Consider the following 22,960-nt stretch of genomic DNA (forward strand, 5'->3'; position numbering starts at 1 on the left):
TGAGTCTTCTTCTATAATGCCTGATGAGTTTGGAGAACACATGACAAGAGATCAGAGACCATTCCTCTATACAGAATCTCTCCAGATCCTTCAGATTCCCAGCTCCATGCTACATGCATGGGTTTAGGTAAGGAGACTAGGACGACCATGGCAGAAGCTTAATTTTGTGTTCAGTGACACATTTTTGTGTTGATTTTGATGTTTGTTTTGGATCATTGTCCTGTTGGAAGATCCAAACATGGCCCATTATAAGATTTCTAGCAGAAGCGGTCAGGTTTTTATTTTTTATCTGTTGGTATTTGCTGGAATCCATCATACCATGTATCTGAACAAGATGTCCAGGACCTCCAGCAAAAAAATAGGCCCACGACATTAAAGATCCAGCAGTATTTACAACCGTGGGTATGGGGTACTTTTATCCCTGTTTGCACCAAACACATCTGGTGGGTTTTCTGCCAAAAAGCTCTTTTTTTAGTTTCACTGACCACAGAACCATGCAGGTCCCTTTTGAAGTTTCAGTCGTATCTTACAACTGAATATACTGGAGTTTGTTTTTGGATGAGCAAGGAAGATTTTTGTTGAAACCCTCCCAAACAACTTGTGGTGATTTATAGGGGTTGTTAGATTGCTTTCTGACCCCAAGACTTTTTGCTGCACATCAGAACTATGTTATTTGGTTTTTATCATTCTGATGGATGATTAAGGGAATTTGGCCTTTCTGTCTCCTCATACTCCTGTGGAACAAGAAGTCATAGCTAGACAATTTTATGCTCACAGTCACCCTGGTGCTTTTTTGAGAGAGAGATATTTTACATTAAAAAATGTAGGGGTGCCAATAATTATGGCCAACGTGTTTTGGAGAAAAGCATTTATTTCATGTGATTTACCCCCTACTTTCAAATTCTTCCCTCTATGAAAGGTTAGATTTTTGCGCATAGTCATTGTAGCATTTTTAAATAAAACATCAAAAGGATAAACATTGCAGATTTATTTTTACAGCCATCTTTGATCACATTTACCAGGGGTGCCAATAATTCTGACCACAACTGTATGTACAAATATTTGTATTATTATAATAAAATATTTGTATTATATTTTATTATTAACATAATATGTATATCTCATATTTCACCGGCATTCTAGATTTGTTTGCTTTTAGTTTTGTGTATGCTAGCAGAATTAGTTAACTTAGCCTGAACTCAATCTGGCTGCTGTTTCTGGACTCATATGTCTTGCTTCACAGTATCAGGAGGAACTTAATTTGGATGGGAAAGCAGTGTTTTTAATTCGTAGAGCAGCTTGACTGATCTGGCAGTGCCTAGTCAGCTGCTCCCTGTGTAAAAAGAAACCCTAGATAAACAAAAGCTATTCATACTAAGGACAAACCACTCGCTGTAATTTACACCCTTTAAAGTTTTATGTTTTGATAGAACGAGTTACTTTTTTTCATAAGTCTTTCAGCTAGACGTGTTCTTGCCTGGTCTATAATGTCGGTGTTTATGCAGTGACCTATCCCTCTCACCACCTGCAGATGAAGCCAATGGAGTCCGCTAGGCCGTGTAATTGAATCAAGCCTCACGTTGGTAGTTTTGAACAGAGGAGTGAATGGAACAACAGGAGAGTCATTTTAGCATCAGTATAACAAACCGGCACACCTCCACCCTCTGCAATTTATGGCTGTTGCTTCTCAAAAGCTTCAGTCAACACGGATGAGATAATGTACTTTACGCTGTTTGTTCATCCTTAGCGCAGTTTGATGGGAAGCATCTGGCCAGGCTCCAAGGATAGAGCTGCTGAAGTGTGGGCCGCTTAGCTTATCAGATACAGCTGAAAAGGAGCCCTTGTCCTCCTGATACTCTTTGCTCTGGGAGTCTAAAGATGATGTGCTGCCTGTCCGGATGTCCATGTTCGATTTATTGCTCATTTTCAACTCAGCACCACTTTTTCAGCTGTGTTAGAGCATTTTAATGTTGGGGATAAAATTGATTTAGTAAATCTCTATTAGAGGGGTGGTTCCGTGTTTTTTTTCTAGGCTTGGTTGTGTTTATGGGGTGCAGTATAACATGTCTTAATACTTCTTTTTTTTTGTTAACGCCGTATTTTTCTTATATTTTACCTTTATTCCACACCGCTGTTTCCACTGTCCTTTGAACGGCTTGTTTGCTTCCTGCTTCTATGAAGCCCATCCCTACGAAAAACGCAATGGTCTTAGATTGGTTAGATGGCCAAATGTAGTTTGTAGTTTTGCAACAGCTCTCTCTCTTTCGTAATGACTGCGACGTGGCCTCGCCCACTTTGTTGCGTGTTCGCAGGGGCAGTGTTTATGTTAATAGCAAGGGTTTATGATGTCACCAACCCGGGAAGAAGCTTGTTGTAGTCCAAACCGGCCGTTTTTGTAGGCAATAAACTGCCATAACTTTAAAAGATAATATCTCCGTTTGCATTGAACTTTCAGGGCTGTAACTTTGCAGATTCTGTTTATGCTCAAGCAGCAACATTACACACTAACTAAAGTTTAAAAAGTGAAATCGCATGCAACGCTTTATTTTTAGCTTTTCCAACCAGAAAAGTGACAGAGAGAGTGAGGAGTAATGGGTTCGGGACTAGAAATAAACTGATATACTGTAGGTGTTTTGATGGTCAATGCTGATATCTCATTGAGCTGGGTGGGTGATATAAAGTCGATAAATATATCACAACATCACGCAATTTAATTTAAACCAGTGAAAAACACAATCATAACAATTGCCGCAATTAAATGTATATTTATTTAATATGATATTAATCATTAGAAATAAATAATTTGACAATGAATCAATTTGAAAAAAGCTAGTTGTACATACAGTAAACAATGTCTGTTCACTCTGCGGCCATATTTGCAACGCCTCTGGCCAGTTATTTGGGGCATCCAAGACCAAGTCCTATCTATTTGAGCGGGGATTCCTGAAATATCCAAAACTGCTTGCCAAACTCCCCATTAAATCACATATATTTCAAATCAGCAACAAAATCTGACATGTGACGCAATGACTTTACCAATTAGCAATTGGCTCTTTTATTTAGAAGGCAGGACATATTCAGCCATATTGCGTGTCGCAGTTTCTCCCATTGATGAGTAATAGGAGTGAACCTTCTTTGTATATCTTTTGTCATGGCATAGCGACAAACCGGCAGCATAGTTTGAAGCTGCTCGCTTGTATTTCTCAAAATCAGGATATGACCCAGTCTGGATTCAAACTTCAGTCCTTCTCTGAAATTTTTGATTTTTAAGTTAGTTCATTGTTAAATACGTTCTCAAATTGTAGACTTTATAACTGAAGACTTGTAGTGTGAACTGTAGAGTCACATTCATAAACTTTACCAAAAAAAGCACACAAATCCGTGTTTGACCTTTTCAGCAGGTCATTATGTTCTTCCCTCTGAGTAATACAGAATTGCGTTATATGGTACTTTTGCCCAGGTATGTGCCGACATTTATATTACCCATTTCTTTTTATTAAAACATGATTTATGTCCATATTGCACAACTTTGACCTGTTCTCCAATTTCGAAAACCATTCATTCAGATCTCTCCTCCTTTAACCTCCCTGCGGTGAAGTGGCACCTCTTCATGATCTAGTGCTCAGGCATCTGCCCGTACCTATGAAATAGATGAGCTACAATTCTCTGCTTGCATCATCACTAAACCTTTCCTTTAGATTTATGGCTCCACCGGTGGAAATAGATTTTCCTTGTGCGAACAGTTAAGCGGTGTCAGCCTCCAGCTCCCCCGACTCGACTCCTGCCATCCATGTAGCGGCAGTTGCTGACGGGAGAACAGGCTGTCTGTTGATGCCATTGGTACAACACCCTGATGTCATTCTCCAACTTTGTAGTTCATAGTTAAACTGAAGGTCAGGCAAGAGGGCTCCCTTTTGTAAAATGACTTTTGCTGCAGGACTGAAGCAGATGAAGTATATGGAGCTGATTTGTTTGTACAACCTTGTTGTTTTTAGTTTATGTGTGCACTATGGAAAGGCTCTTCGATAAAATAGCCATTAACTCCATTAGATTTTAATTGAAGTTTTTATGGGTGCCTTTAAAGTAGGATCTCTACTATACACTTGAGTCCAGTTATAGGTCTTGGTTCACCACCAGTCAGCTCTAAAAGATTACAGTATTATCAACTACTAACACCATAGATCTAGTAGGTGTTAAATCACTTTAAATAAGCCGAGTATGGCTCATTTAAAGAGATAATTCACACAAAAATTACAAATCTGCCATCATTTACCCATATGTCGTTCCAAACCTGTATGAGAATAAGAATTTCGTTACCCATTTACTTCCATTGCATTTTTTGTTGTTGTCCATATATCTCCTTTTATGTTTCACAGAAGAAAGAAAGTCTTACAGCTTTGACATTCGGGTTAGTAAATGATTTAAATACATTGTTGGGTGGACTATCCCTTAAAGACTCTGCAGAGGTGCGGACAACCCTTATTTACTATCAGGATGTTCTGGATAGGTTTTTAACCTTCTATCCTCAACCTTAACCTTTTCTTGGAAACTGATCTCTACATAATGTGCGCAGTACATAATGTGGCTCTGTCAACAAGCACATGAAATGGACTGTGCCTTCGTGAAGAATAGACGCATGTGTATGTAATCTTGACGTGATCACGAATCCTTTAGGTTAATCCAGTTTACTGTGCTTCTGTGTAGATGATGCAGGAGCTGTGCACCGTCTCCCATTGGCTAAGGAATAGGCCTTTATCACAGAGGAATTGAATACCGGAAGTGCGCGTCAAAGCAGTGTGCTGATTCTTCCGGTTACGCATGTTTTCAATGTGCTGTGAACACCTAGCTGAACAAACGACAATTAAAATAAGCATCTGGAGGATGATTTAAAAATCCGGACATTTTCCGAGACAGGAGAAGAGATAAACTGATCATTACTGTGTACAGGATTTTTCAAACTCTGTTGAACTTGTAGTTTTTTAATCCGACATAAGCCGAGGGTCATAAACATACGTGATTATTTCACCACACGGTGTCAGTGCACGTCTAAATAGTGTCCGCGATTAAGTGTGTGTGAGACCTGACGAATAAGATCTGAATGAACATATTGATTTGTATTAATATTTTAGTCATTGTTCTGTCACTTTTCAGTGACAATCATTTCACTGTAGCCTACAGTATATGTAATTCACACATTTATGCCAAAATTCAGTCACGCTGTTAACGTATTACTGTTTAAGATTAATTAAATGCTTAACATTGTTTACTTTCTTTAAGGCAGTTACCGCGCATTCATTCATCTATTTATTACATGAAAATGAACCATGGTTTTTATTACAAATAAAATAAAACATGGTTATTGTAGTTTATCATGGTATTTGTAGTAAAACTAATACAAATGGTAGTCAATCCACGAAAAAAACAAACATGGTTACTACATTCTTACTATAATAAAACCATGGTTAACTTTCGTAAGGGTGTTTATCAGTCAAATTAATTTAAAAATGTAACAACAGGTATGAAATATGATTAGTAAGAAACACTGTTAATGAGAAGACAATCACTGGACTGCGGCAGGTTAGAAATGTATTTATTATTCAGAATGCACAATTGGATGGGAACATTTCAGCAGGCTGACGATATGAGACGTAAACATCCGCAGTTTGGAAATGCATAGGCCTACAACACACAAACATACAACTTCATCCCACCATATCAGTCTCACCCATGCTCTCCTCTATTCTTTTAGTGTCAGGAAATGGTCAAATCTGAGGTAAGGATGTCATTATTTAGTATTAGAGCACCGGATCGCTGCAGTTACACCCGCGTTTTGATTGAGTCGCGATGGGACCGGAAGTAGAGGTGCACTGCTTCACTTACCGGAAATAGGAAGTGTGATAAAGGCCTATGGGGATGAGCTGGCCCCTACTCTATAGATTAACCCTTTGTTTGACTAACCAATTCTCATGCTTCACGCAATTGGTTATGGTGTTGCCACCCATATTAGCGTGCTGGTGCTTTTTGATTTAAACATGCCTCGTCAGGCTTTTTTCAAATCTTTTGTATTGGCAAAATTTGCTTTTCAATTTGTCATGAATGGAATGAAATGAAATGAAATGAGTTATATTTTTTAATTGAATTTTATTTTTATTCATACATTTACATTTGAGTTCTAAATCTGCAGTTTGCTACCCCAGTTCAAATTTCGGAATTAAATTGGAATTTAAAAGACATTCTTAATTCAGTTCTGAATTGTGCACAACACTGAAGGACACAATAGTGAAAGTTCTTGCATGCCATTTTTGTTATGAAATTCTTCTGTTGTTGTTGTTTTTTAGGATGCTGTCAGTAGACTTTATGATTTTAATCAATATTGGGCTTTCAATTATCTATAGTAGAGTTGTTGCTAGGCTTGTTGCAATAATGCCAAAATCAATACTCCCAAAAGCCTTTTAGTAAATCCACTGATTGAACACCACCATTATCAGCTTGTGTTGTCAGCTCTACAGTATATTATCTGCTGCTCAAATGTGTATTTTCAGAGATGTCAGTGATTCATAATTGCTCATTTGCTGTTGCAAACGAGAAATTTGTGAGTAGGCTAAGGATATATTTAACAAATGTCAGCAAAGGGACACTAACTAAACTAACATAAATGGACATCAAATGCAATGGGTTGTATATATTATACATAAAATAGGGATTTGTATACTTGGATATGCCACGGTTTTATGAGAATATATTGCCAATTGGGATTTGTTTCCTTTCATTCTGTTATGAAACTGGGAAGATTTTAAATATCACGTTTTGCTGCTCTGGTTGCGGTATGTGGTCAACTTCCAAACCACACTGCTCATTTCCTGCCTCAACGCACAGCCCCTCCTGAGGGCGAAAGTCCTAGCTATATATTTCTCTGAGAATTTATTGGTATTACAACAATACAGTGTGACATTACAATGCAGTACGATGCATCTGTGACATCAGGGCCAGTAAGAAGTTAACAAGATGGAAGAAGAGGCACTGTTTTAGATGCTGTATATGGTGAGGAAGGAAACAAACTGCAGAGACGAGGTCAACACGCCTCAGATAGGAAACAAGATTTAGTTTGCTTGGGAAAAAAACATCCCTTCCAATGAGAAAGTAAATATGGTAGAAATCGGAAATCACAAGCCAATAAGGGAGCGTTTGGGAAGGTTATAAAGGGTAAATACCATACTTGATGTACTCACTCAGACATAATTCAAAGGCAAGTGAGATCATTTCAAATCTGTTTATTTTGTACAGCTTTAAAGGGTTACTTCAGTGATTTAGCATTAAGCTTTGTATTTAAACTGGGTCATTTATGCAGTAGAAATGTGAAATTATTTTTGAATTTGGTGCCTTCTAGACTGAGAAAAGACAGAAAATGTATTTTTGTCTCATGTGGATGAAAGACAATGCACTTGCTTCGCTGCCCTATGAGGCCACTCTGTACACCGTCGTTTTGATCTTCATAGTAATACAATCATTTCGTTCAGTTAGAGAATAAACACTACAATTAAAAACTGAACGTGTCTTTTCACTAAAGTGTGAGTGAGCCAAACGAAAGTCACGACACAGACCCAGCAGTGTCAGATTTCATTCATCACGTAGAGCTGAGGTAACGTTAAGCACCAGTCTGGCACGTTTTCTGATCGAATATGGAAGCTAAACTATCACAGGAATTCATTGAAAAGTTGAAACACTCACTTTGCTCTGCAGCGATCCAATATGATTGTCCGTGCGGCTGTCTGTGTCTTACATTCTGTGCGTGAGATCTCTCCCCTATGGGCGGGTTGATAACATGCGGAACAGCTCCATCTAGTGGCTGTAGTCTTTAGCCTCTGGCCAAAAAATCCTCAGATGACGCAAAATGACGATATTTGCGTCATCGGAGGATTTTTTCCAGGAATAAAATGCATAATTCTCTCGTCTCAGGGGGATATGAGGGGGGAAAGTACCATAATTTTAATATACTTCCGGGTTTCTACTGATACAAAGCCTAATGCTAAATCACTGAAGTTACCCTTTAAGTGTCTTGAACCATCAGATTGAAGCATTTAATCCGATTTTAAATGAGTTGCACTAAATCTCATCATGTTTCCTTTAAAATCTGCTGTGTTCTCTATATTCCAGCAGGCCACTTGTGCAATGACGTCTGGCTTTTCAGTCTGGATGTTTACTTTATGCTCACAAATACATAATGCACTCACATTCCACTACACGCTTCCTGTCTTAGTTTGTCTCCCTCTTTCCCACCCCCTCTCCTTCTCTTTTTGTCTCTCTTGTATTAGCACAAGGCTAATTTTACTCCATGATGTGTAGTCTGTGGCCCTGACACATTCTCTTGCTCCTTGCGACCAATAATACTGTCTGTCGCAGTTAGCGCAGCTGTTGTTGAACGGATCTTATTACTGCACCGATGATTCTTATAAAAAACATTTCTTGACTGCTGGATATGTGTTTCCACATGGGTGTTGAGGTACATACAGCTTGTGGGCACATACCGTATAGAACATCCTGAGGATGTGTGTGAAATGGTGTCAGGTCAAAAATCCTTTTCCCTCTATAAAGCTTTCTTTCATCTTCTCTTGTTTCTCACCATGTTCATTGATTTTTGGAAGACAATTCCCTACTTTACCTCACTTCCTTTTCTTTCTGTTTCCCTCTCTTGCTTGCTCTTCCACTAACTCAATCCATTCAGCCTATATCCTTTATTCAGAATGTCACTTTTTTCTCTTTTTGCCTTCTTTTAAATCACCATAAAATGAACCAAACATGTTGTTATAACAATGTATTTTTTATATAATGCAATGTCACACTGCTCTAACTGTGTGCTTTTGATTGTGCTATTCAATTACACAGATAGTGTATCCTACAAAAGGACCCACCAGCAGCACACAGGTCCTCTTGGCATTCCTCTTCATTTTGCTGGCTCACTCCTCACCTTTTTTCCACCTGGGTGAATACTACCTGCTATGCCCCCTAGAACTGCCATCTGAAGAGGCTTAATGAATCTAAGAGCCTGTCTGTCATAGCCTTGGCTTCAGTCTACCCTGAGCAGACACTAGGACTGCATGTGGTTCAACTAAATCAGACTGTGTGCAACAAAACAGGATTGATGAAAATGCTATTGACTTGGGTTACACAAGCATGGGGCCGTGATCACTATTATTATCACTATTACAGGGTTGTTTGCATTTGAGAAAGACCCTGAAGGCTATCAGCATCTAATGAGCAGTAAATGGCATCATAGACAAAAAAATATTGTTTGTCTGTTTGTCATTAAAATTCATCCCCTTGTTTTTAAAGTCATTTTTAAAACTATTTATACCCCAAAGTCTTAAAGTCGGCATGAAGTGTCGATAGTCTTTTCTTCCCTATTGTGACGTACTGTGTCCCCGAGTGAAACGGCTTCTCGAACATGAAAACTGTAGGGCGGGACTTGATTTTGTCCATTGGGAATTGGATGGCTGTGGTTTGCTATTGCTATGATCTCATGTGAGTGACAGGTTGCCCCGCCCTCACGCCAGTAAACACATCATCAGAGAAGACATGTCGCTGCAAGAGGAAGGAGAAGTTATTTTAATTTAAAGATTACAAGGGCACATGAATAAAAAAAAAGTATTCTATATACTATATTGTATAAAAGTACTAAGTGATGATGTGCATGGATAAATCATTTATAATAAATAAATACTGCGATATTCCTTAAAATTGGCTATTTTGTAATTTCATGGTGACTTTAATGCACGCAATGAAGTCCTGCATATAGATAATCAATGCTAACCCTTACAAATTAGAGGTAGTGGGGTGTTATCAGATGGCAATCAAATATCATATTCATGTAGCCTATTTGAAATATATTAAAATAGTTAAAAATACACTGTAATGTCAGTACTTTTTTTAATTATGAATGTTGTTCAAACTGGGTTTCAGGGGCTAGCAAAATGGTGCTGGTGCATATCAGAGAATTATTAAAAAATACTGGATTCAGCTTTTTAAATAACAGAAATCATGAGATTAGTTGATTTGTTAATCCATTAACAGCTAATACATTTAGTTTATGTATATTATCCACAGTAAGAAATAATTGTTGCCATTGTCACCTTTAGCTTTTGGAGGGTTTTTTTTGTTTTTCCAGGTCTTTACGTTTTACCAGTACACTAATTCAAAAGGAAGTTCATAATCAGGGTGGCATCAAATAGTTTGAAACCCCAATGTGTCGTCTAATCAGAGTATGCATGTATGTATCTTTAATCATGAAGCTCTTTGGCAACTTTGTCTCTTTGGACTGTCGCTGCTTTATAAAGATTTAGGTAATTGGTTTAACCCACGTGCTGATCTGAACCATATTCTCTCCACCTGCTCCACTGAGGAGCGTTATTCCGAATCCGAGCACTCACTGCTATTGTTAGAGGGGTGATGTAATTCAACGTGGATTTGAAGCGGACGAGGACAGAAGATGGAGAAAGACAGAAAGATTGGTGTGGTCCAGCAACGCTTAGACGGACAGTTTTATTTTGATCGCGCGACTTCTGTATAACATTCTACGAGGGCACGCGGGATGTAGCCTATTTGTATCTCTGTGCATGCTATCTAGGAAAACCCAGAGTTTTTTTTCTCCGATTAACATACACCGGACCGCGACTGTAAACCTCCAGAAGTCAGCAGCACCGACGCCCCCTCTCCCGCCTCACTGGTTGGCTCTCACACACTCACTCACTTACCGCAGCTCGCGTTGACCCCCTCTGGACTATAGAGAGAGAGCGAGAGAGCGCGTGCGGCTTGTGATGACAGCTGAGAGATGAGCTCGGCCAGATGACCGTGTCAAACACCGACGGTCCCTAGCAAGCATTCTCTCTACCGTTGTGACAGAACCACGCACTGTTTATTGCGGAGGAATGGACATTTGATCACTTGATCATTTCAGAGTTGCAATGGATGGGCTGGATTGCGTAAGACCGCGCGGTGATTTCGGAGTTCGAGCTGCTTCGAGCGACTCTTCCAACATGAACAATACGAAGAATCAGCGAGTAAGTGATGACGGTTCGCGCTGTGCACTTTCAGATTTGATTTCTAGTTTTGGTGGAATATGCTATTTTGCTTGTTTTGTTTTATAAACGCGGGTTATGTCGAAAATATACCCTTCATTTGATGATAATGCATCTGTTTGATGTTATTGTAACGCTCAGGTGAGCGTGCAGCAGCAAGGTCAACTGCCCGCGCGCACGCACTCAGTACCTGCATTCATGAGATGATGCGCGCCGCGGAGGAGGCCTGTCTCTTTTCAGCCTGTATTCGACTGCGTTTAATCTTGGTATACTATGCTCTATTCTTGTTTTTAACAAGTTTATAAAGTTTTAATCCCCAATTTTTTTTATTACGATATGGGCCATAAAGAAGGGGTGTAAGTTTGCTGCAACATGCATTTTCAAAACAGAATAATGGGAATAAAATAGTGAAATAACATTTCTATTAATGTATTAATGATTGCACTACATGATGATTGTTGTAGAAATTCATTATTCTTGAAACAATGCTTCTACTGTACTGCAGTGACAAAACTCTGTAATGGGAGGGGGTGTTTTTTAGAAGAAAAAAAAATCAAAGTCAAGATGGGGCTTTGTGGGCCCATTGCAAAATTTCTCTTGTTTTCTTTTCTTAGAGGGTTTGTAATGGAAACAGAGAACCAGTGTTGTAATCTACCCTGTTAGGATACACTGTAGGTTCTGGTTGAGACCCTTTAAGTCTTCTTACACAGGTCATGGCTGAGAGAGCATTAGTTGTTAAACCTCTACGAGTCTAGTGTTGATGTACATTCCTTTTTTTAGTTATGTTTACTGAAACATTGCTGCAGATTATTAATGTCCGATTTGTAAACAAATCGCTCTTTTGAACCTATTTTCAGGCTGTTAGTCGATCTGAACAATTCTTTCACAAATCACGATGTCTTTCTGGAACCGGTCTGAACTGTTCTCGAGTCAACAATGCGAGAATGGTCTCTTTCGATCTTTTATTTGGAATTTAATGATTGGATTGGAAAGGAAGTTTAATAGAAAAATAGCAGAGTTGTATTATTGTTTAATGTAAATTCAAATTATATTTAGGATCGAAATTACTTAATTGAAACATTTTATGTCATGTAATATGTCACGCTGGATGTTAGGGACCATGTGCTAATGTAAAACAAACCACTGAGTCGCTTTTTGGAGCCGGTTCTTCTTTCTTTGAAACGCACTGAACCAATTCCCGGAAATCAGTCAGACTTCCCACCACTCGCTTCAGTTGCAGGTGGGATTACTTATTGTGTTACATATACAGTCATGTTAATTAGTTCTCCTTTTCCCTTACACCCATTACCTAAACTTAACAGCCACATCACTAGCTACATTATTAACATACTGTAATATATATAATAAACTAGCAGTAATTATGAGTTTATTGAGGCAAAAGTCATAGTTAATAATAATGAGAACTGGACCCTAATCTGAAGTGTGACCAAATTCTGATATAGCACTCCCCTATCTAAACATTCAGATTATTTCTTCTTCTTTTTTTGTGTGTGTTCACTTTTCTCTTTTCATTGAGTCAATGTGTTGTGAAGGTTCAGTGTCAGGACCATGTTAAACCACTGGCGGGCTGATGCAGAAAAGGTCAGGTTTGAAGAGACGATTAAACGCAGAGACAGCTTGCTCTTTTCGCTTTGAAGACTTCTTGGATTGTTTTGAATCCTTTTGGTCGTGACACTCGACGTGGTGTTTTCTCTCAGGAATTGAATCAATAAAGATCAATGTGGGAATTTTTGGCGGCCTGTCGTGATGTACAGGATTCTGTTTAGACCAGCCTGATGCTGCTGCTGCAGCTGAATCATTACCATCTAGTCTGACCGCATTTAGAGAATCAATATTTGCTGGAGAGATGCTGTTCCTTCTTCCCGATTGTCTACAGAGATGCAGCTACAACATATGAGAATTGCAGCTTGAGAAATTTCAGCTGCAGACTGTAGATTTCAGGTTACAGTTTCCCTTTGATTTTGTGATAAAATATGCTATATATCTTCACACATTAAATGAAGATGGTTCGGTATGTAACAGCCATAATTCTAATTGAAAGCAAAAGTGCCTCTTAGACCATCATTCTGCTCAGATTTTTCTGTGTGTGTTTTGGGAGAGTAGCTCAGCAAAGTATAAGCCATTTATTATCAATCAGAACAGTATAATTTCGTTTTGACAGTGCAATTTATATGCACGGACCAGAGAATGGCAAGATGTGTAGATGGACTGGAACAGAGAAGAAGAGATGGACAAAAGAATGTTCACTGTTAGAGGCCGTATGGGTGAGTGAAGCACTGTGTTTTATGTGTCTGCCAGTCTGAGAGGTTGAAATGCCAGCGTGTTCATCACACTGGGGAACTGCTGAATTCTCAGCTTCACTCACACTCACATGGCCCATATGGAAGTGTGTATTCATGAGTGCTTGCTCATGTGTTTGTGCGCACGCGGTGGAATCAGTTTGTGCTAAACCAAAAAAGTGAATCATCAAACCATAGAGAAAAAAGCCAAGTGATAAGCCCATTCACTTTCAATACTGCAAGATACAACCCATCTGACAACTCATTTTCCTTTTTTTTTTGTTTCACCAATGTTTTTACTATGTATGTTTTTGTATTTGTTTATTTTTAAAATGGTGTTTTCAGTCAGTGTAACCAGAGGATCATTGCTACCATTGTAGCTGATTCAATTCCAAATATTTAAAAGTAAAAGTATAGACAAAAATAATCAAGGTTTTTGAAAGCAAAGAAAATATTTGTCATTTTCATTTACAAGCAGTAGTATGACAATTTAATATACCTTTTTATTATATGAAAATGTCTGGGAACATTTTTGAATCTAACATAAGGACTGTTTCAACTGATTCACAGAAATGAATCAGACTTGCTTCTCTTACCTCAGGCTTAACTCTAACACTAAATGCTCTTTATATGTATGTGTATATGTGGCACATTCTCAAAAAGGGCAGAGATTTATTGTGTTAGAGAGAGTGTTTGTGTGAGGTATAATTATATATGAGTTATTAAATATGCACATGTCAAAGCTGTATTTTCATACTCAAGTTTGAAAGTAGCATTAGTAGGAGAGAGGGCAGCGTGTGGGGGCTTCGTGTGTGTAGGTTATTAATGTGCACTGCTGTTATGTGGCAGTGGCTCTGTGTGCTTTATCTGGAGGTGGTTGCTTTGTGCATATGGGGGTCCACACTCAAGACAGCAAAATCCCACACAAGCAGCCTATTTTATGTGTTTATATGACGCGTGTTCCTCAGGGGTCTTTTGCTTTATAGCTCAACGACCCGTTTTTTTGCAAAGAGAAAATGCAGGTTAAACTTAGTTTGCCACATAAGTGCTGGGCTGGTATTTCAGCATGGGTAGGGTGACATCCTGACTGTAAGTGCACACTAGAGCGCAGACACACTTATTAGGCTTACTTATTAGTGATTTACAAGCAGTGTGAATGAGTGTTGCTTTCTAAAGAACATTTTGTTCCTAGAGAATGTGACTTCAGTGTAGGCTAAAATGTGCATTTTCTTGGGTTTATTAGTTCTGTTTGCTAATATTTACAAAACACCTAAGCCAGTGGTTCTCAACCTTTGTGACTCTAAGGCTCTCCCCTGTCCAAGACAGTATTCAACAATATACTGAATGTAGGCTAAGATATTTCCTCTGGTACTGTTGTTGTAGTGATGATACATTTTTTAAAACATTGTTTCAATAGAGTAAATAGATTTACTGCTGCCGACTGTATGCTTTTCTGTTGTTTAGGGGACAAATTACAAATTGTGCTGCATGTTGAGTCGCTTTTTTTGATTGTTTATGAGAAATCTGCTGTTATTTTCTAAGTATTTGGACCATTTTCATTTTTCAGACAGTAAAATTTGCCTAAAATGGCCTCATATAAATTTACCTTGCAAGAGAATCTGAGATATATATACAGAGTATCATAGTTGAAGTTAGCCTGTTTTGACCTGGGACAATAAGAAATCACTTAGCAACCAAGGAGAACAACCCGAGCAATCCAATAGCAACACTCTAAGAACCAGTAAGAATCTTAGCAACTGCCTAGTGTTGTTTGTTAATGCTGTGCTAATTTTATTTAAAAGATGGTTTTAGCTACATTTTCTTTTCACATGATAATGGCAGAGGTCGTTGATCAAATGATAATCAGTTGGAGAAGATAATTAACCAGCCAAGCACTTGTTCGGCATTTTAAAGAGCATAAAAACATTCAGCTGCCAGGATGCAGTCCCAGCAATATATGCAAGATCACGGTTGTCCACAATCTAGCACTCTGAGAAGAACCAGCAGCATAATGGAGATTTGCGGCATGCAAATTGCATTCCGCACAAATTTTAAGTGCGTTTTTGTGCCTCTGTCCGATTTGCATAATTCCTTTAGTGAATCTGGTGCTGAAACAATGCAGACAGTGCAAGCAAATTAGCGCTATCAGCAGGTGCTCTTCACTGTAAGTCAGTGGTTCTCAAACTTTTATTGGTGAAGGTAAGACCAGCATTTTTTGCTACATTTTTCATGCTGCTTTCTGTGTATTTCTGGATGTGTTTGACCTACCAAAACTAAATGTGTGTTACTAGAGCACATCTTAACAGACAACTGGTGCAGATGCCCTATATGTCTTAAAATATCTCTTCTTCTCCCACATTTTCCCCCTCAAGTCACACTTACCCTGTTTTTTCCAACTTGATAAATTCAGTATCCCTTCAATGGCCTTATTTTCTGTTTCCATCACTACCCCTTTTCAATGAGTTTGTTTTGCTTCTTCCTCTGTTTTGTCCCAGTTTTATCCTTTCCTCTTTTTTCCTGTGTTTTCAATCTTTCCCGGTCCTGCTGTGAGTTGCTGTCGGTGTGCGTGAGAAAGATCTCAGAGAAATGCAAGTCTGTCTATTTATGTATTTGCATGTGCAAGAAATCTGTTGCCTCAATCCATCAATCCGTCATTTCCAGATTGTGTGTGAACAGAATTTGAATAAATCTATATTTGCTATTGCTAAGATTTTTAAATGTGCATTTTTTTGCTACCTCATTAGAAAAGTTTTTAACGTAATTTAAAGGTATTTTTTGAAAGATATTTAAAATGTGCTGCGATAGGCTCTAGCATCCCCACGACCCTACATAAAACAAGCGTAATGAATATGGATGGATGTTTAAAATGATGTACATTCACATAAGAAGAAACTCCAGTCATATCAGTAGCCTAGGTTTTATAATAAAGTGCACCCTCAAAGCCAGGTATGATTGTACATTGAATGTCTTTACTCATGCAAGGTGCATTAGAAATGCACTAGAACGACGTTCCTGCAAACAGCACACAAGCTGCTCAAAGAATCTTTATTGATTACATGTATTGGTGTGGTTTACTAGCAGTGACTGCTCATCCATACTTCTAGGAAGAACATGAACAGACAGAGAAGGCAAGGGAAAGGCAACAGTTGGGAGGGAGGGAGCAAGCGAGCAATACTGATACAGGCAAAAAGCTTTATATTCTTGCTCACTAGCCCTCAGAATGATAACATTTCATTTTAATTCAGCCCTGAGCTGGTTGACTAATGGACTCTTTCTCTCACTCCCTGATGATTGCTTATGCATACACTCCTCTTTGCAATCATCTTTCAAGTAAAGCTAAAGATTAGAGGAGGAAACAAAAAACAAAATCTGCAGATTTCTTCTCATGGTCTACCTTTCCTGCCCAGGTCAGTTTGAGCAGGGCCTGCCATAATCATACAGGAAGCGAATGACAGGACAATGCTTTATGGGCTAAAGAGGATTTAGTGCATGTCATTGAGGATTTAAATGAATGAGTGTTAGTGGAATGACTTGAGAGGGATTTTGAATGACTCATGCGTAAGTTTGATGTTCATAACATTTATAAAAGTTCTTATGAAGGAGCTGGTAGTTGGTTGTTAAAGGTTTAAGATTTTCTTTTAAAATAAATAAATACTCATAAAGTTTCTTGAGGAACAAACAGCATATTAGAATGATTTCCTAAGGATCATGTGACACTGGCTGCTGAAAATTCAGCTTCACCATCACAGGAATAAATATATTATAATGGTAATAATATTTCACAATATTAATGTTTTAAATAATAAATGCAGGCAATAAATGTAAATAATAAATGCAGCCTTGGTGAGCATAAAGGCCCTGACACACCAAGCCACTAGTTGGACCCCGTTGTGGGCTTTTTGACCAATCATGCATGGTGAATTGGTGTCCGTCGGTGCCATCAGTGAGAGAGAGAGAACTCTGATTGGCTGTTCAGCTTAATGAATGAATCTGTGCACGAGAATAAAAGTAAAAATGATGAAGAGCAAAAAAGTCAAGATGACACAGACAGAGGGCTGTTCTAATTTTAAGTACCTGCGCATTCGAATGCATAAATATTTTTATAACCGCATGAGACGCCTGGGATGAAGAAAGTGATCAGCATGATTCATATTAAAAATGATATGCAAGCGCTGCTTTGTTTATGGTCTGTATTTCTGCAGTCCTAAAACATTTATTCCTGCTGATATAAACAGTTATTTCCTTACACACAGGCGCAGAACACACATGCTAGTTTATAGTCACCTAGTGCTTTTGATGTGTTTAAAGCAACACTGTAACTTTTTTTGTTTATTCTTAGCTAAAAACACTTAGTTCTTTCAAAAATATATGTGCTCATTAATGTATATTTACTTCTTTCAAGTAATAAAGTATTCTCGTAAGTTTATAAGATGCCATTGAAAATACGTGTAATAAGTAAGGGGTTCGAATGCGGGTCGCCATGTTGCCCCTCCATCTTGAAAGTACATTAGCCAAAGAGGGACATACCCGTAAATTCAAGCTTCGCCTTTCGCGTTTTAACACTCGATGGCACCATGTTGAATGTGGACGAGGTCGAACTGGAAGCCATATTAATCTTGGACTAAATCGGCCACCGTAGGAGTTAAAACGAAATCGGAATTAAGAGGAAGAGAAACTAATATTCACTGGATGGTCATATACCTTTTAACCGCTAGATGGGGGAAAATATCTCACAGTGTAGCTTTAAGCGCAGCTTTTTGGCCATGTGAGACATCTTTTAGTGTATATATATATATATGCCAAAAGTATTGGGACACCACTCCAAATCATTAAATTCAGGTGTTCCAATCACTTCCATGGCCACAGATGTATAAAACCAAGCACTTTCACAAATGTTTGTAGAAGCATGCAGACGCTTCTACAAACATTTGTGAAAGAATGGGATGCTCTCAGGAGCTCAGTGAATTCAAGCATGGTACCGTGATAGATTGCCACCTGTGCAATAAGTCCAATCGTGAAATTTCCTCACTACTAAATATTCCACGGTTAGTGGTATTATAACAAAGTGGAAGCAATTGGGAACGACAACAACTCAGCCAAGAAGTGGTAGGCCACGTCATAATCATAGAGCGGGGTCAGCACATGTTGAAGCGCACAATGCACAGAAGTTGGCAACTCTCTGCAGAGTCAATAGCTACAGACCTCCAAACTTCGTGTGGCCTTCAGATTAGCTCAAGAACAGCATGTGGAGCTTCATGGAATGTGTTTCCATGGCCGAGCAGCTGCACCCAAGCCTTACATCACCAAGTGTAATGCAAAGCTTCGGATGCAGTGGTGTAAAGACATGGATGCGCGAGTTTGGTGTGGAGGAACTTGACTGGCCTGCAGTCCTGACCTCAACCCGATAGAACACCTTTAGGATGAATTAGAGCGTAGACTGCGAGCCAGGCCTTCTTGTCCAACATCAGTGCCTGACCTCACAAATGTGCTTCTAGAAGAATTGTCAATAATTCCTATAAACACACTCCTAAACCTTGTGGAAAGACTTCCTAGAAGAGTTGAAAATGTTATATTAAAAGTATTACTGACCCCAAACTTTTAAACGTGGATAGATACTTTTCAGTTTAGCCACTATTAGCAGGAGTGTGAACCCTGTATCCACTTTTTGAAAAGTATTTTTCTCTATTTCCATCTTTCTGGTCAGGTGGGCTCATGGCAGCTGAGGTTGTGTGCTCAGCAGGGCAGTTAATCCCGCCTGCAGACCGGCACTTTAATACACATGCTAATGAAGAGCTTCTGTAACTAGTACACCAGTCACACAGCTGCGTTTGTGCTTTAATTAATGAGTAGTGTATTGGGAAAACCATAACAAAGGGCTTCACTGCTTTGTTACAACACTTGCTTTTAGCATCAAATGCAAAATTGCTTTTTCTTTGTTACTGTAAATGATCTCAGTGAATGTATGGAAGCGTGAACTCCTCATTTGGTCGCAATGAGCAGCAACTGTGAGTGTATAAAAAAAAAGCAGACTGATGTCGATTCTGCAGGGGGTCTTTCTGCTGTTCAAGCTCTCTTGTGTGCACACACACTCTCAGCTTTGATCTTAATGAGGCACAACAGTTCAGTTACACACAGTCTGAGAGAATTTTCAACAAAACAACGCACAGAGCATGATGTGGTGACAGAAAGAGAGAGATGTTTACTATGATTACAGTAATAAACTTTCTCTGCTGGCGCTGCTAATTTGTGGAGCCATAACTTTTAACATTTATTGGCATTTTGGAGGTCCAAGGATGTCTATAATACCTGGAAAATGTATCCATTTGCATTTCTATTCTTATCAATAGCAGCTGCACAGCTGGCGCAGCACTACTCTGGAACTATGCAATTTGAAATCTGCCGTCTTTGCTTATCGGTATTCTGGGCATATTTGTTTTTTAGCCAATCAGCTGAGCTGTGACTGTCATGTGACTATCCCTTACTCTCAATAGAGAAAAATACCCACAGAGTGTGCGGTCTTAAAGCAGGTGTGAACAGGGTCATGCTAACCAGCCAAAAGGTGACCTCTTGGTGGGGTCAGTAAATTGGATCATCTTAGTGCAGCGCCTATAGTTAATCTGTTTGTCAGTTAATGTTGGATTGCCTTCTACATCTATGAGGTAAACACTATGATCTCATAGCTGCATACGTGCCTTTATCTACCAAAAGCTGCTACATACATAATGTAATGGAAAATAAGGTCAAGTCATCCAGAATCATACATCTGCAATCATGCATCTCAGGCATTTATCAAAGTCAAAACAGTGTGAAGGAGAATAAAAGCTGAGCTCTGTTGCATTTTAATGCAGTCCATTCAGGACAAGAGCTGACATTTAAAGGGAACATGTCATGGAATTTTCCTTGCTCTTTTTAAATAAGAGTTCAATGTGTGTTGACGTAGTCATTCACAACACGAAGAACTCTTTCCAGTCCACACAGTCCACTTTTTCTTATAGTTCAAAAATCCTCATTGTATAGAACCATGAACACCTATCAACAGTATCAACACTATTTAGTATTCAGTTAGTAGTATACTGTGTAAACTTTACAGCCATCAGGCGTAGCGTCAGTTCTGGCAGGTCACGTTAGTCAAACTAGCATCAGCTGACTGTCAGCTGATCACGTCTACCTATAGGGATACAATGTCTATTACTGCATACATTATATAAGCTCCTTTAGTACTATCAGCAGCTATTACGATTCTCCAGAGCTCATTTATTCTCTTCCATCCCCAGCTCCTCCTCTCGTCCAGTCCGAATTTGGTATTCTTATTCCCTTCGAATCAGACTAAATTCCCGAATTAATTTGTACATTAAATATTGACATTAATGATATCTGCAATACATTATATTGGTTCTGTTCTGTTTACCCTAAGGGGGTTATTGCTGCTCACAGCAGGGAGTTCTTGCCCTGAACAGAACCATACCGCCAATCCAAACTGTATCCTAATTGTCAATCATCATTGTTGATAGTGGTCCTGACAGAAATAACAGATGTGGTTTACATAAAGAAGTCTTAAAGGTACAGTAGCTAAATGTGCCATTTCTTTCTGCTGGCCAGTCGAGCCACTACAAATGAATGATCAGTTTTTATTTTTTGCAGTGTATTTTTATATTTGCTATAAAAATACACAGTCATCTTTTTTCATTATTGAATTTATATGAAAAATTGTTGTAAAACTGATCAGTCAGTAGTTTCTTACCTGGTCCAGCAGGCCATCCTTATTGTTGAACGAAAAATAGTGTAGAATATTGTACTGTAATAAAATTCAAGCTCAACAGATCTACACTAGTGTTTAGCTGGTGTAAACCTGATAGTAAACTGGTCCTCCAAGGTCACTGCTTCCACTTTTCATCACGACTCTATACTTAGAGCAGCCAGAGGTGCTTAACTGCCAATTAGCCCGCTTGAGCTGATTAGAGACCAGTCCCATACTTGGCCTCCGACAGCATCAAAGTCTGAGATTAACGGCCATAAGGGAATACAGATCAACCTGAGTGTGTCACTAAAGCAAGCAAGCAGACCCCCCACTCCCCTCTTACCTCCACTAGCCCAGAAACTGAGCCTGTAAGGGGTTTAGCAGTGATCTCCGGAGCCGGGACATTACCTGGCTGAAGAAGGGCAGTGAGTGTCAGGCCTGAGGTGAACATGCTGTGTTTGGGTGTGGAGAGGGGATCAGTGACTGTCAGAAATGAAGGAACCCTGGAGAGAATCTGTGTGTCCGTGGATGGTTTGCCCGTGTTTTTGTACTATACACAGGAGTACTGAGCAAATCACTTCGTGATGAATATATATTTTTCTAGATATGAAAAATATAGATCGAAAGTAGCTATCTTGTGATGTTAATCTTGTGTAGATCTTTGTACTTGCTTGAAATGTATGATGGTGATGTTCAATGTGATTTCTTTTTCTTTTTTGGCAATGAATTGGTTCACCAAATGATTTAAATAATTTTGTAGCTGAATCAAAATGATTTTTGAACATCAGTATTCAGTTATCACAAATAATTGAAAAAGTGATGGCACGGTCATGGGAATGCATTGGTCAAAATAAGTGAAAACCCTATCATAATGGTAAATGGACTGCATTTATATAGCGCTTTCCACAGACCCATGGCCATCCAAAGCGCTTCACATATTGCCTCACATTCACCCATTCATACACCGACAGCGTCGGCCATGCAAGGCGAGTCCTGCACGGGTCCGATTTTGTAAACCCGCACCCGCCCGTACCCGCAGTGCTCAAAACCGCATCCGACCTGTTTTCCGACAACAGCACTAAATAAAATCTGCACCCGACCCGACCCGCTTAAAATAGAACCGACACCCGACCCGCACCCGCAATAAAATCGGTTTAGCATATCACATTATAGAGTTAACAAAATGTATAATTTGTTTATTGCCAGCATACAGAAGTTATTACACGACCATTAACACAAGGACAACTTCAGCCGGGACATTCTAAAACGCTTAACGTGAAAAATGCTTAACGTGGCTAAGACACTGTTATTAAGAGACCAAACTCCGTAAACACAATACTAATAACGTATATTATACAAAAAATCAGATGAGCACAGAATATGAACGCAACACGTTTAATTACAAGTTAAGTGGGTTCCTCCCATAGAAAACCATTATAAGAAAACGCGGCTTAATGTACTAAGACAGTGTTATTAAGAGACCAAACTCAGGAAACATAACAAAAATACTCTTCGATAGAACTGCTTGTGCTTGGTTTGTTACCACAGTTATCTGCGTGCTTCCTCAGCGATGAAGTTCCATATTTGCGGCTATCTTTTCTTCAACTCCTCAGGATCCCTCTCGACGACTGCAGTGCAGGCAGATCGTGCGCGCGGTTGTGATTCTTCTGGGAGGGCGGGCACGCGCATATCATAAACTGATATGGATTTGAAATTATTTTATCGACTTAAAATACAGACAAGTCATATTTTTGTATATGCATATTTTTATATATAGGCCTATATTCGTTGGCAAGTGACCCGTTTAAAACCCGTGTTTAGACCCGTGTTCTCCCTTGTCTGACCCGACC

The 22,960-nt window shown here is 39.0% G+C and overlaps 1 protein-coding gene across 6 annotated transcripts in view; it reads left to right on the forward strand.

Annotated features, from left to right (window-relative positions):
- rtkna (rhotekin a) overlaps positions 1 to 22,960 on the forward strand; it is a 91,990-nt gene that overhangs the window by 37,251 nt on the left and 31,779 nt on the right. The window contains exon 1 of one of the 6 annotated variants that reach the window (XM_079816244.1): positions 10,387 to 11,054. The exons of 4 other annotated variants lie outside the window; for them this stretch is intronic. In XM_079816244.1, coding sequence (XP_079672370.1) covers positions 10,959 to 11,054 — 96 coding nt within the window. In that variant the 5' untranslated portion in view covers positions 10,387 to 10,958. Of the gene's footprint in view, positions 1 to 10,386; positions 11,055 to 22,960 lie in introns of those variants that run through there. One more of the 6 variants, XM_079816241.1, reaches the window with a different exon arrangement.

Source organism: Gobio gobio (assembly GCF_949357685.1).
Source record: "Gobio gobio genome assembly, chromosome: 4".
NCBI lineage: Eukaryota > Metazoa > Chordata > Actinopteri > Cypriniformes > Gobionidae > Gobio > Gobio gobio.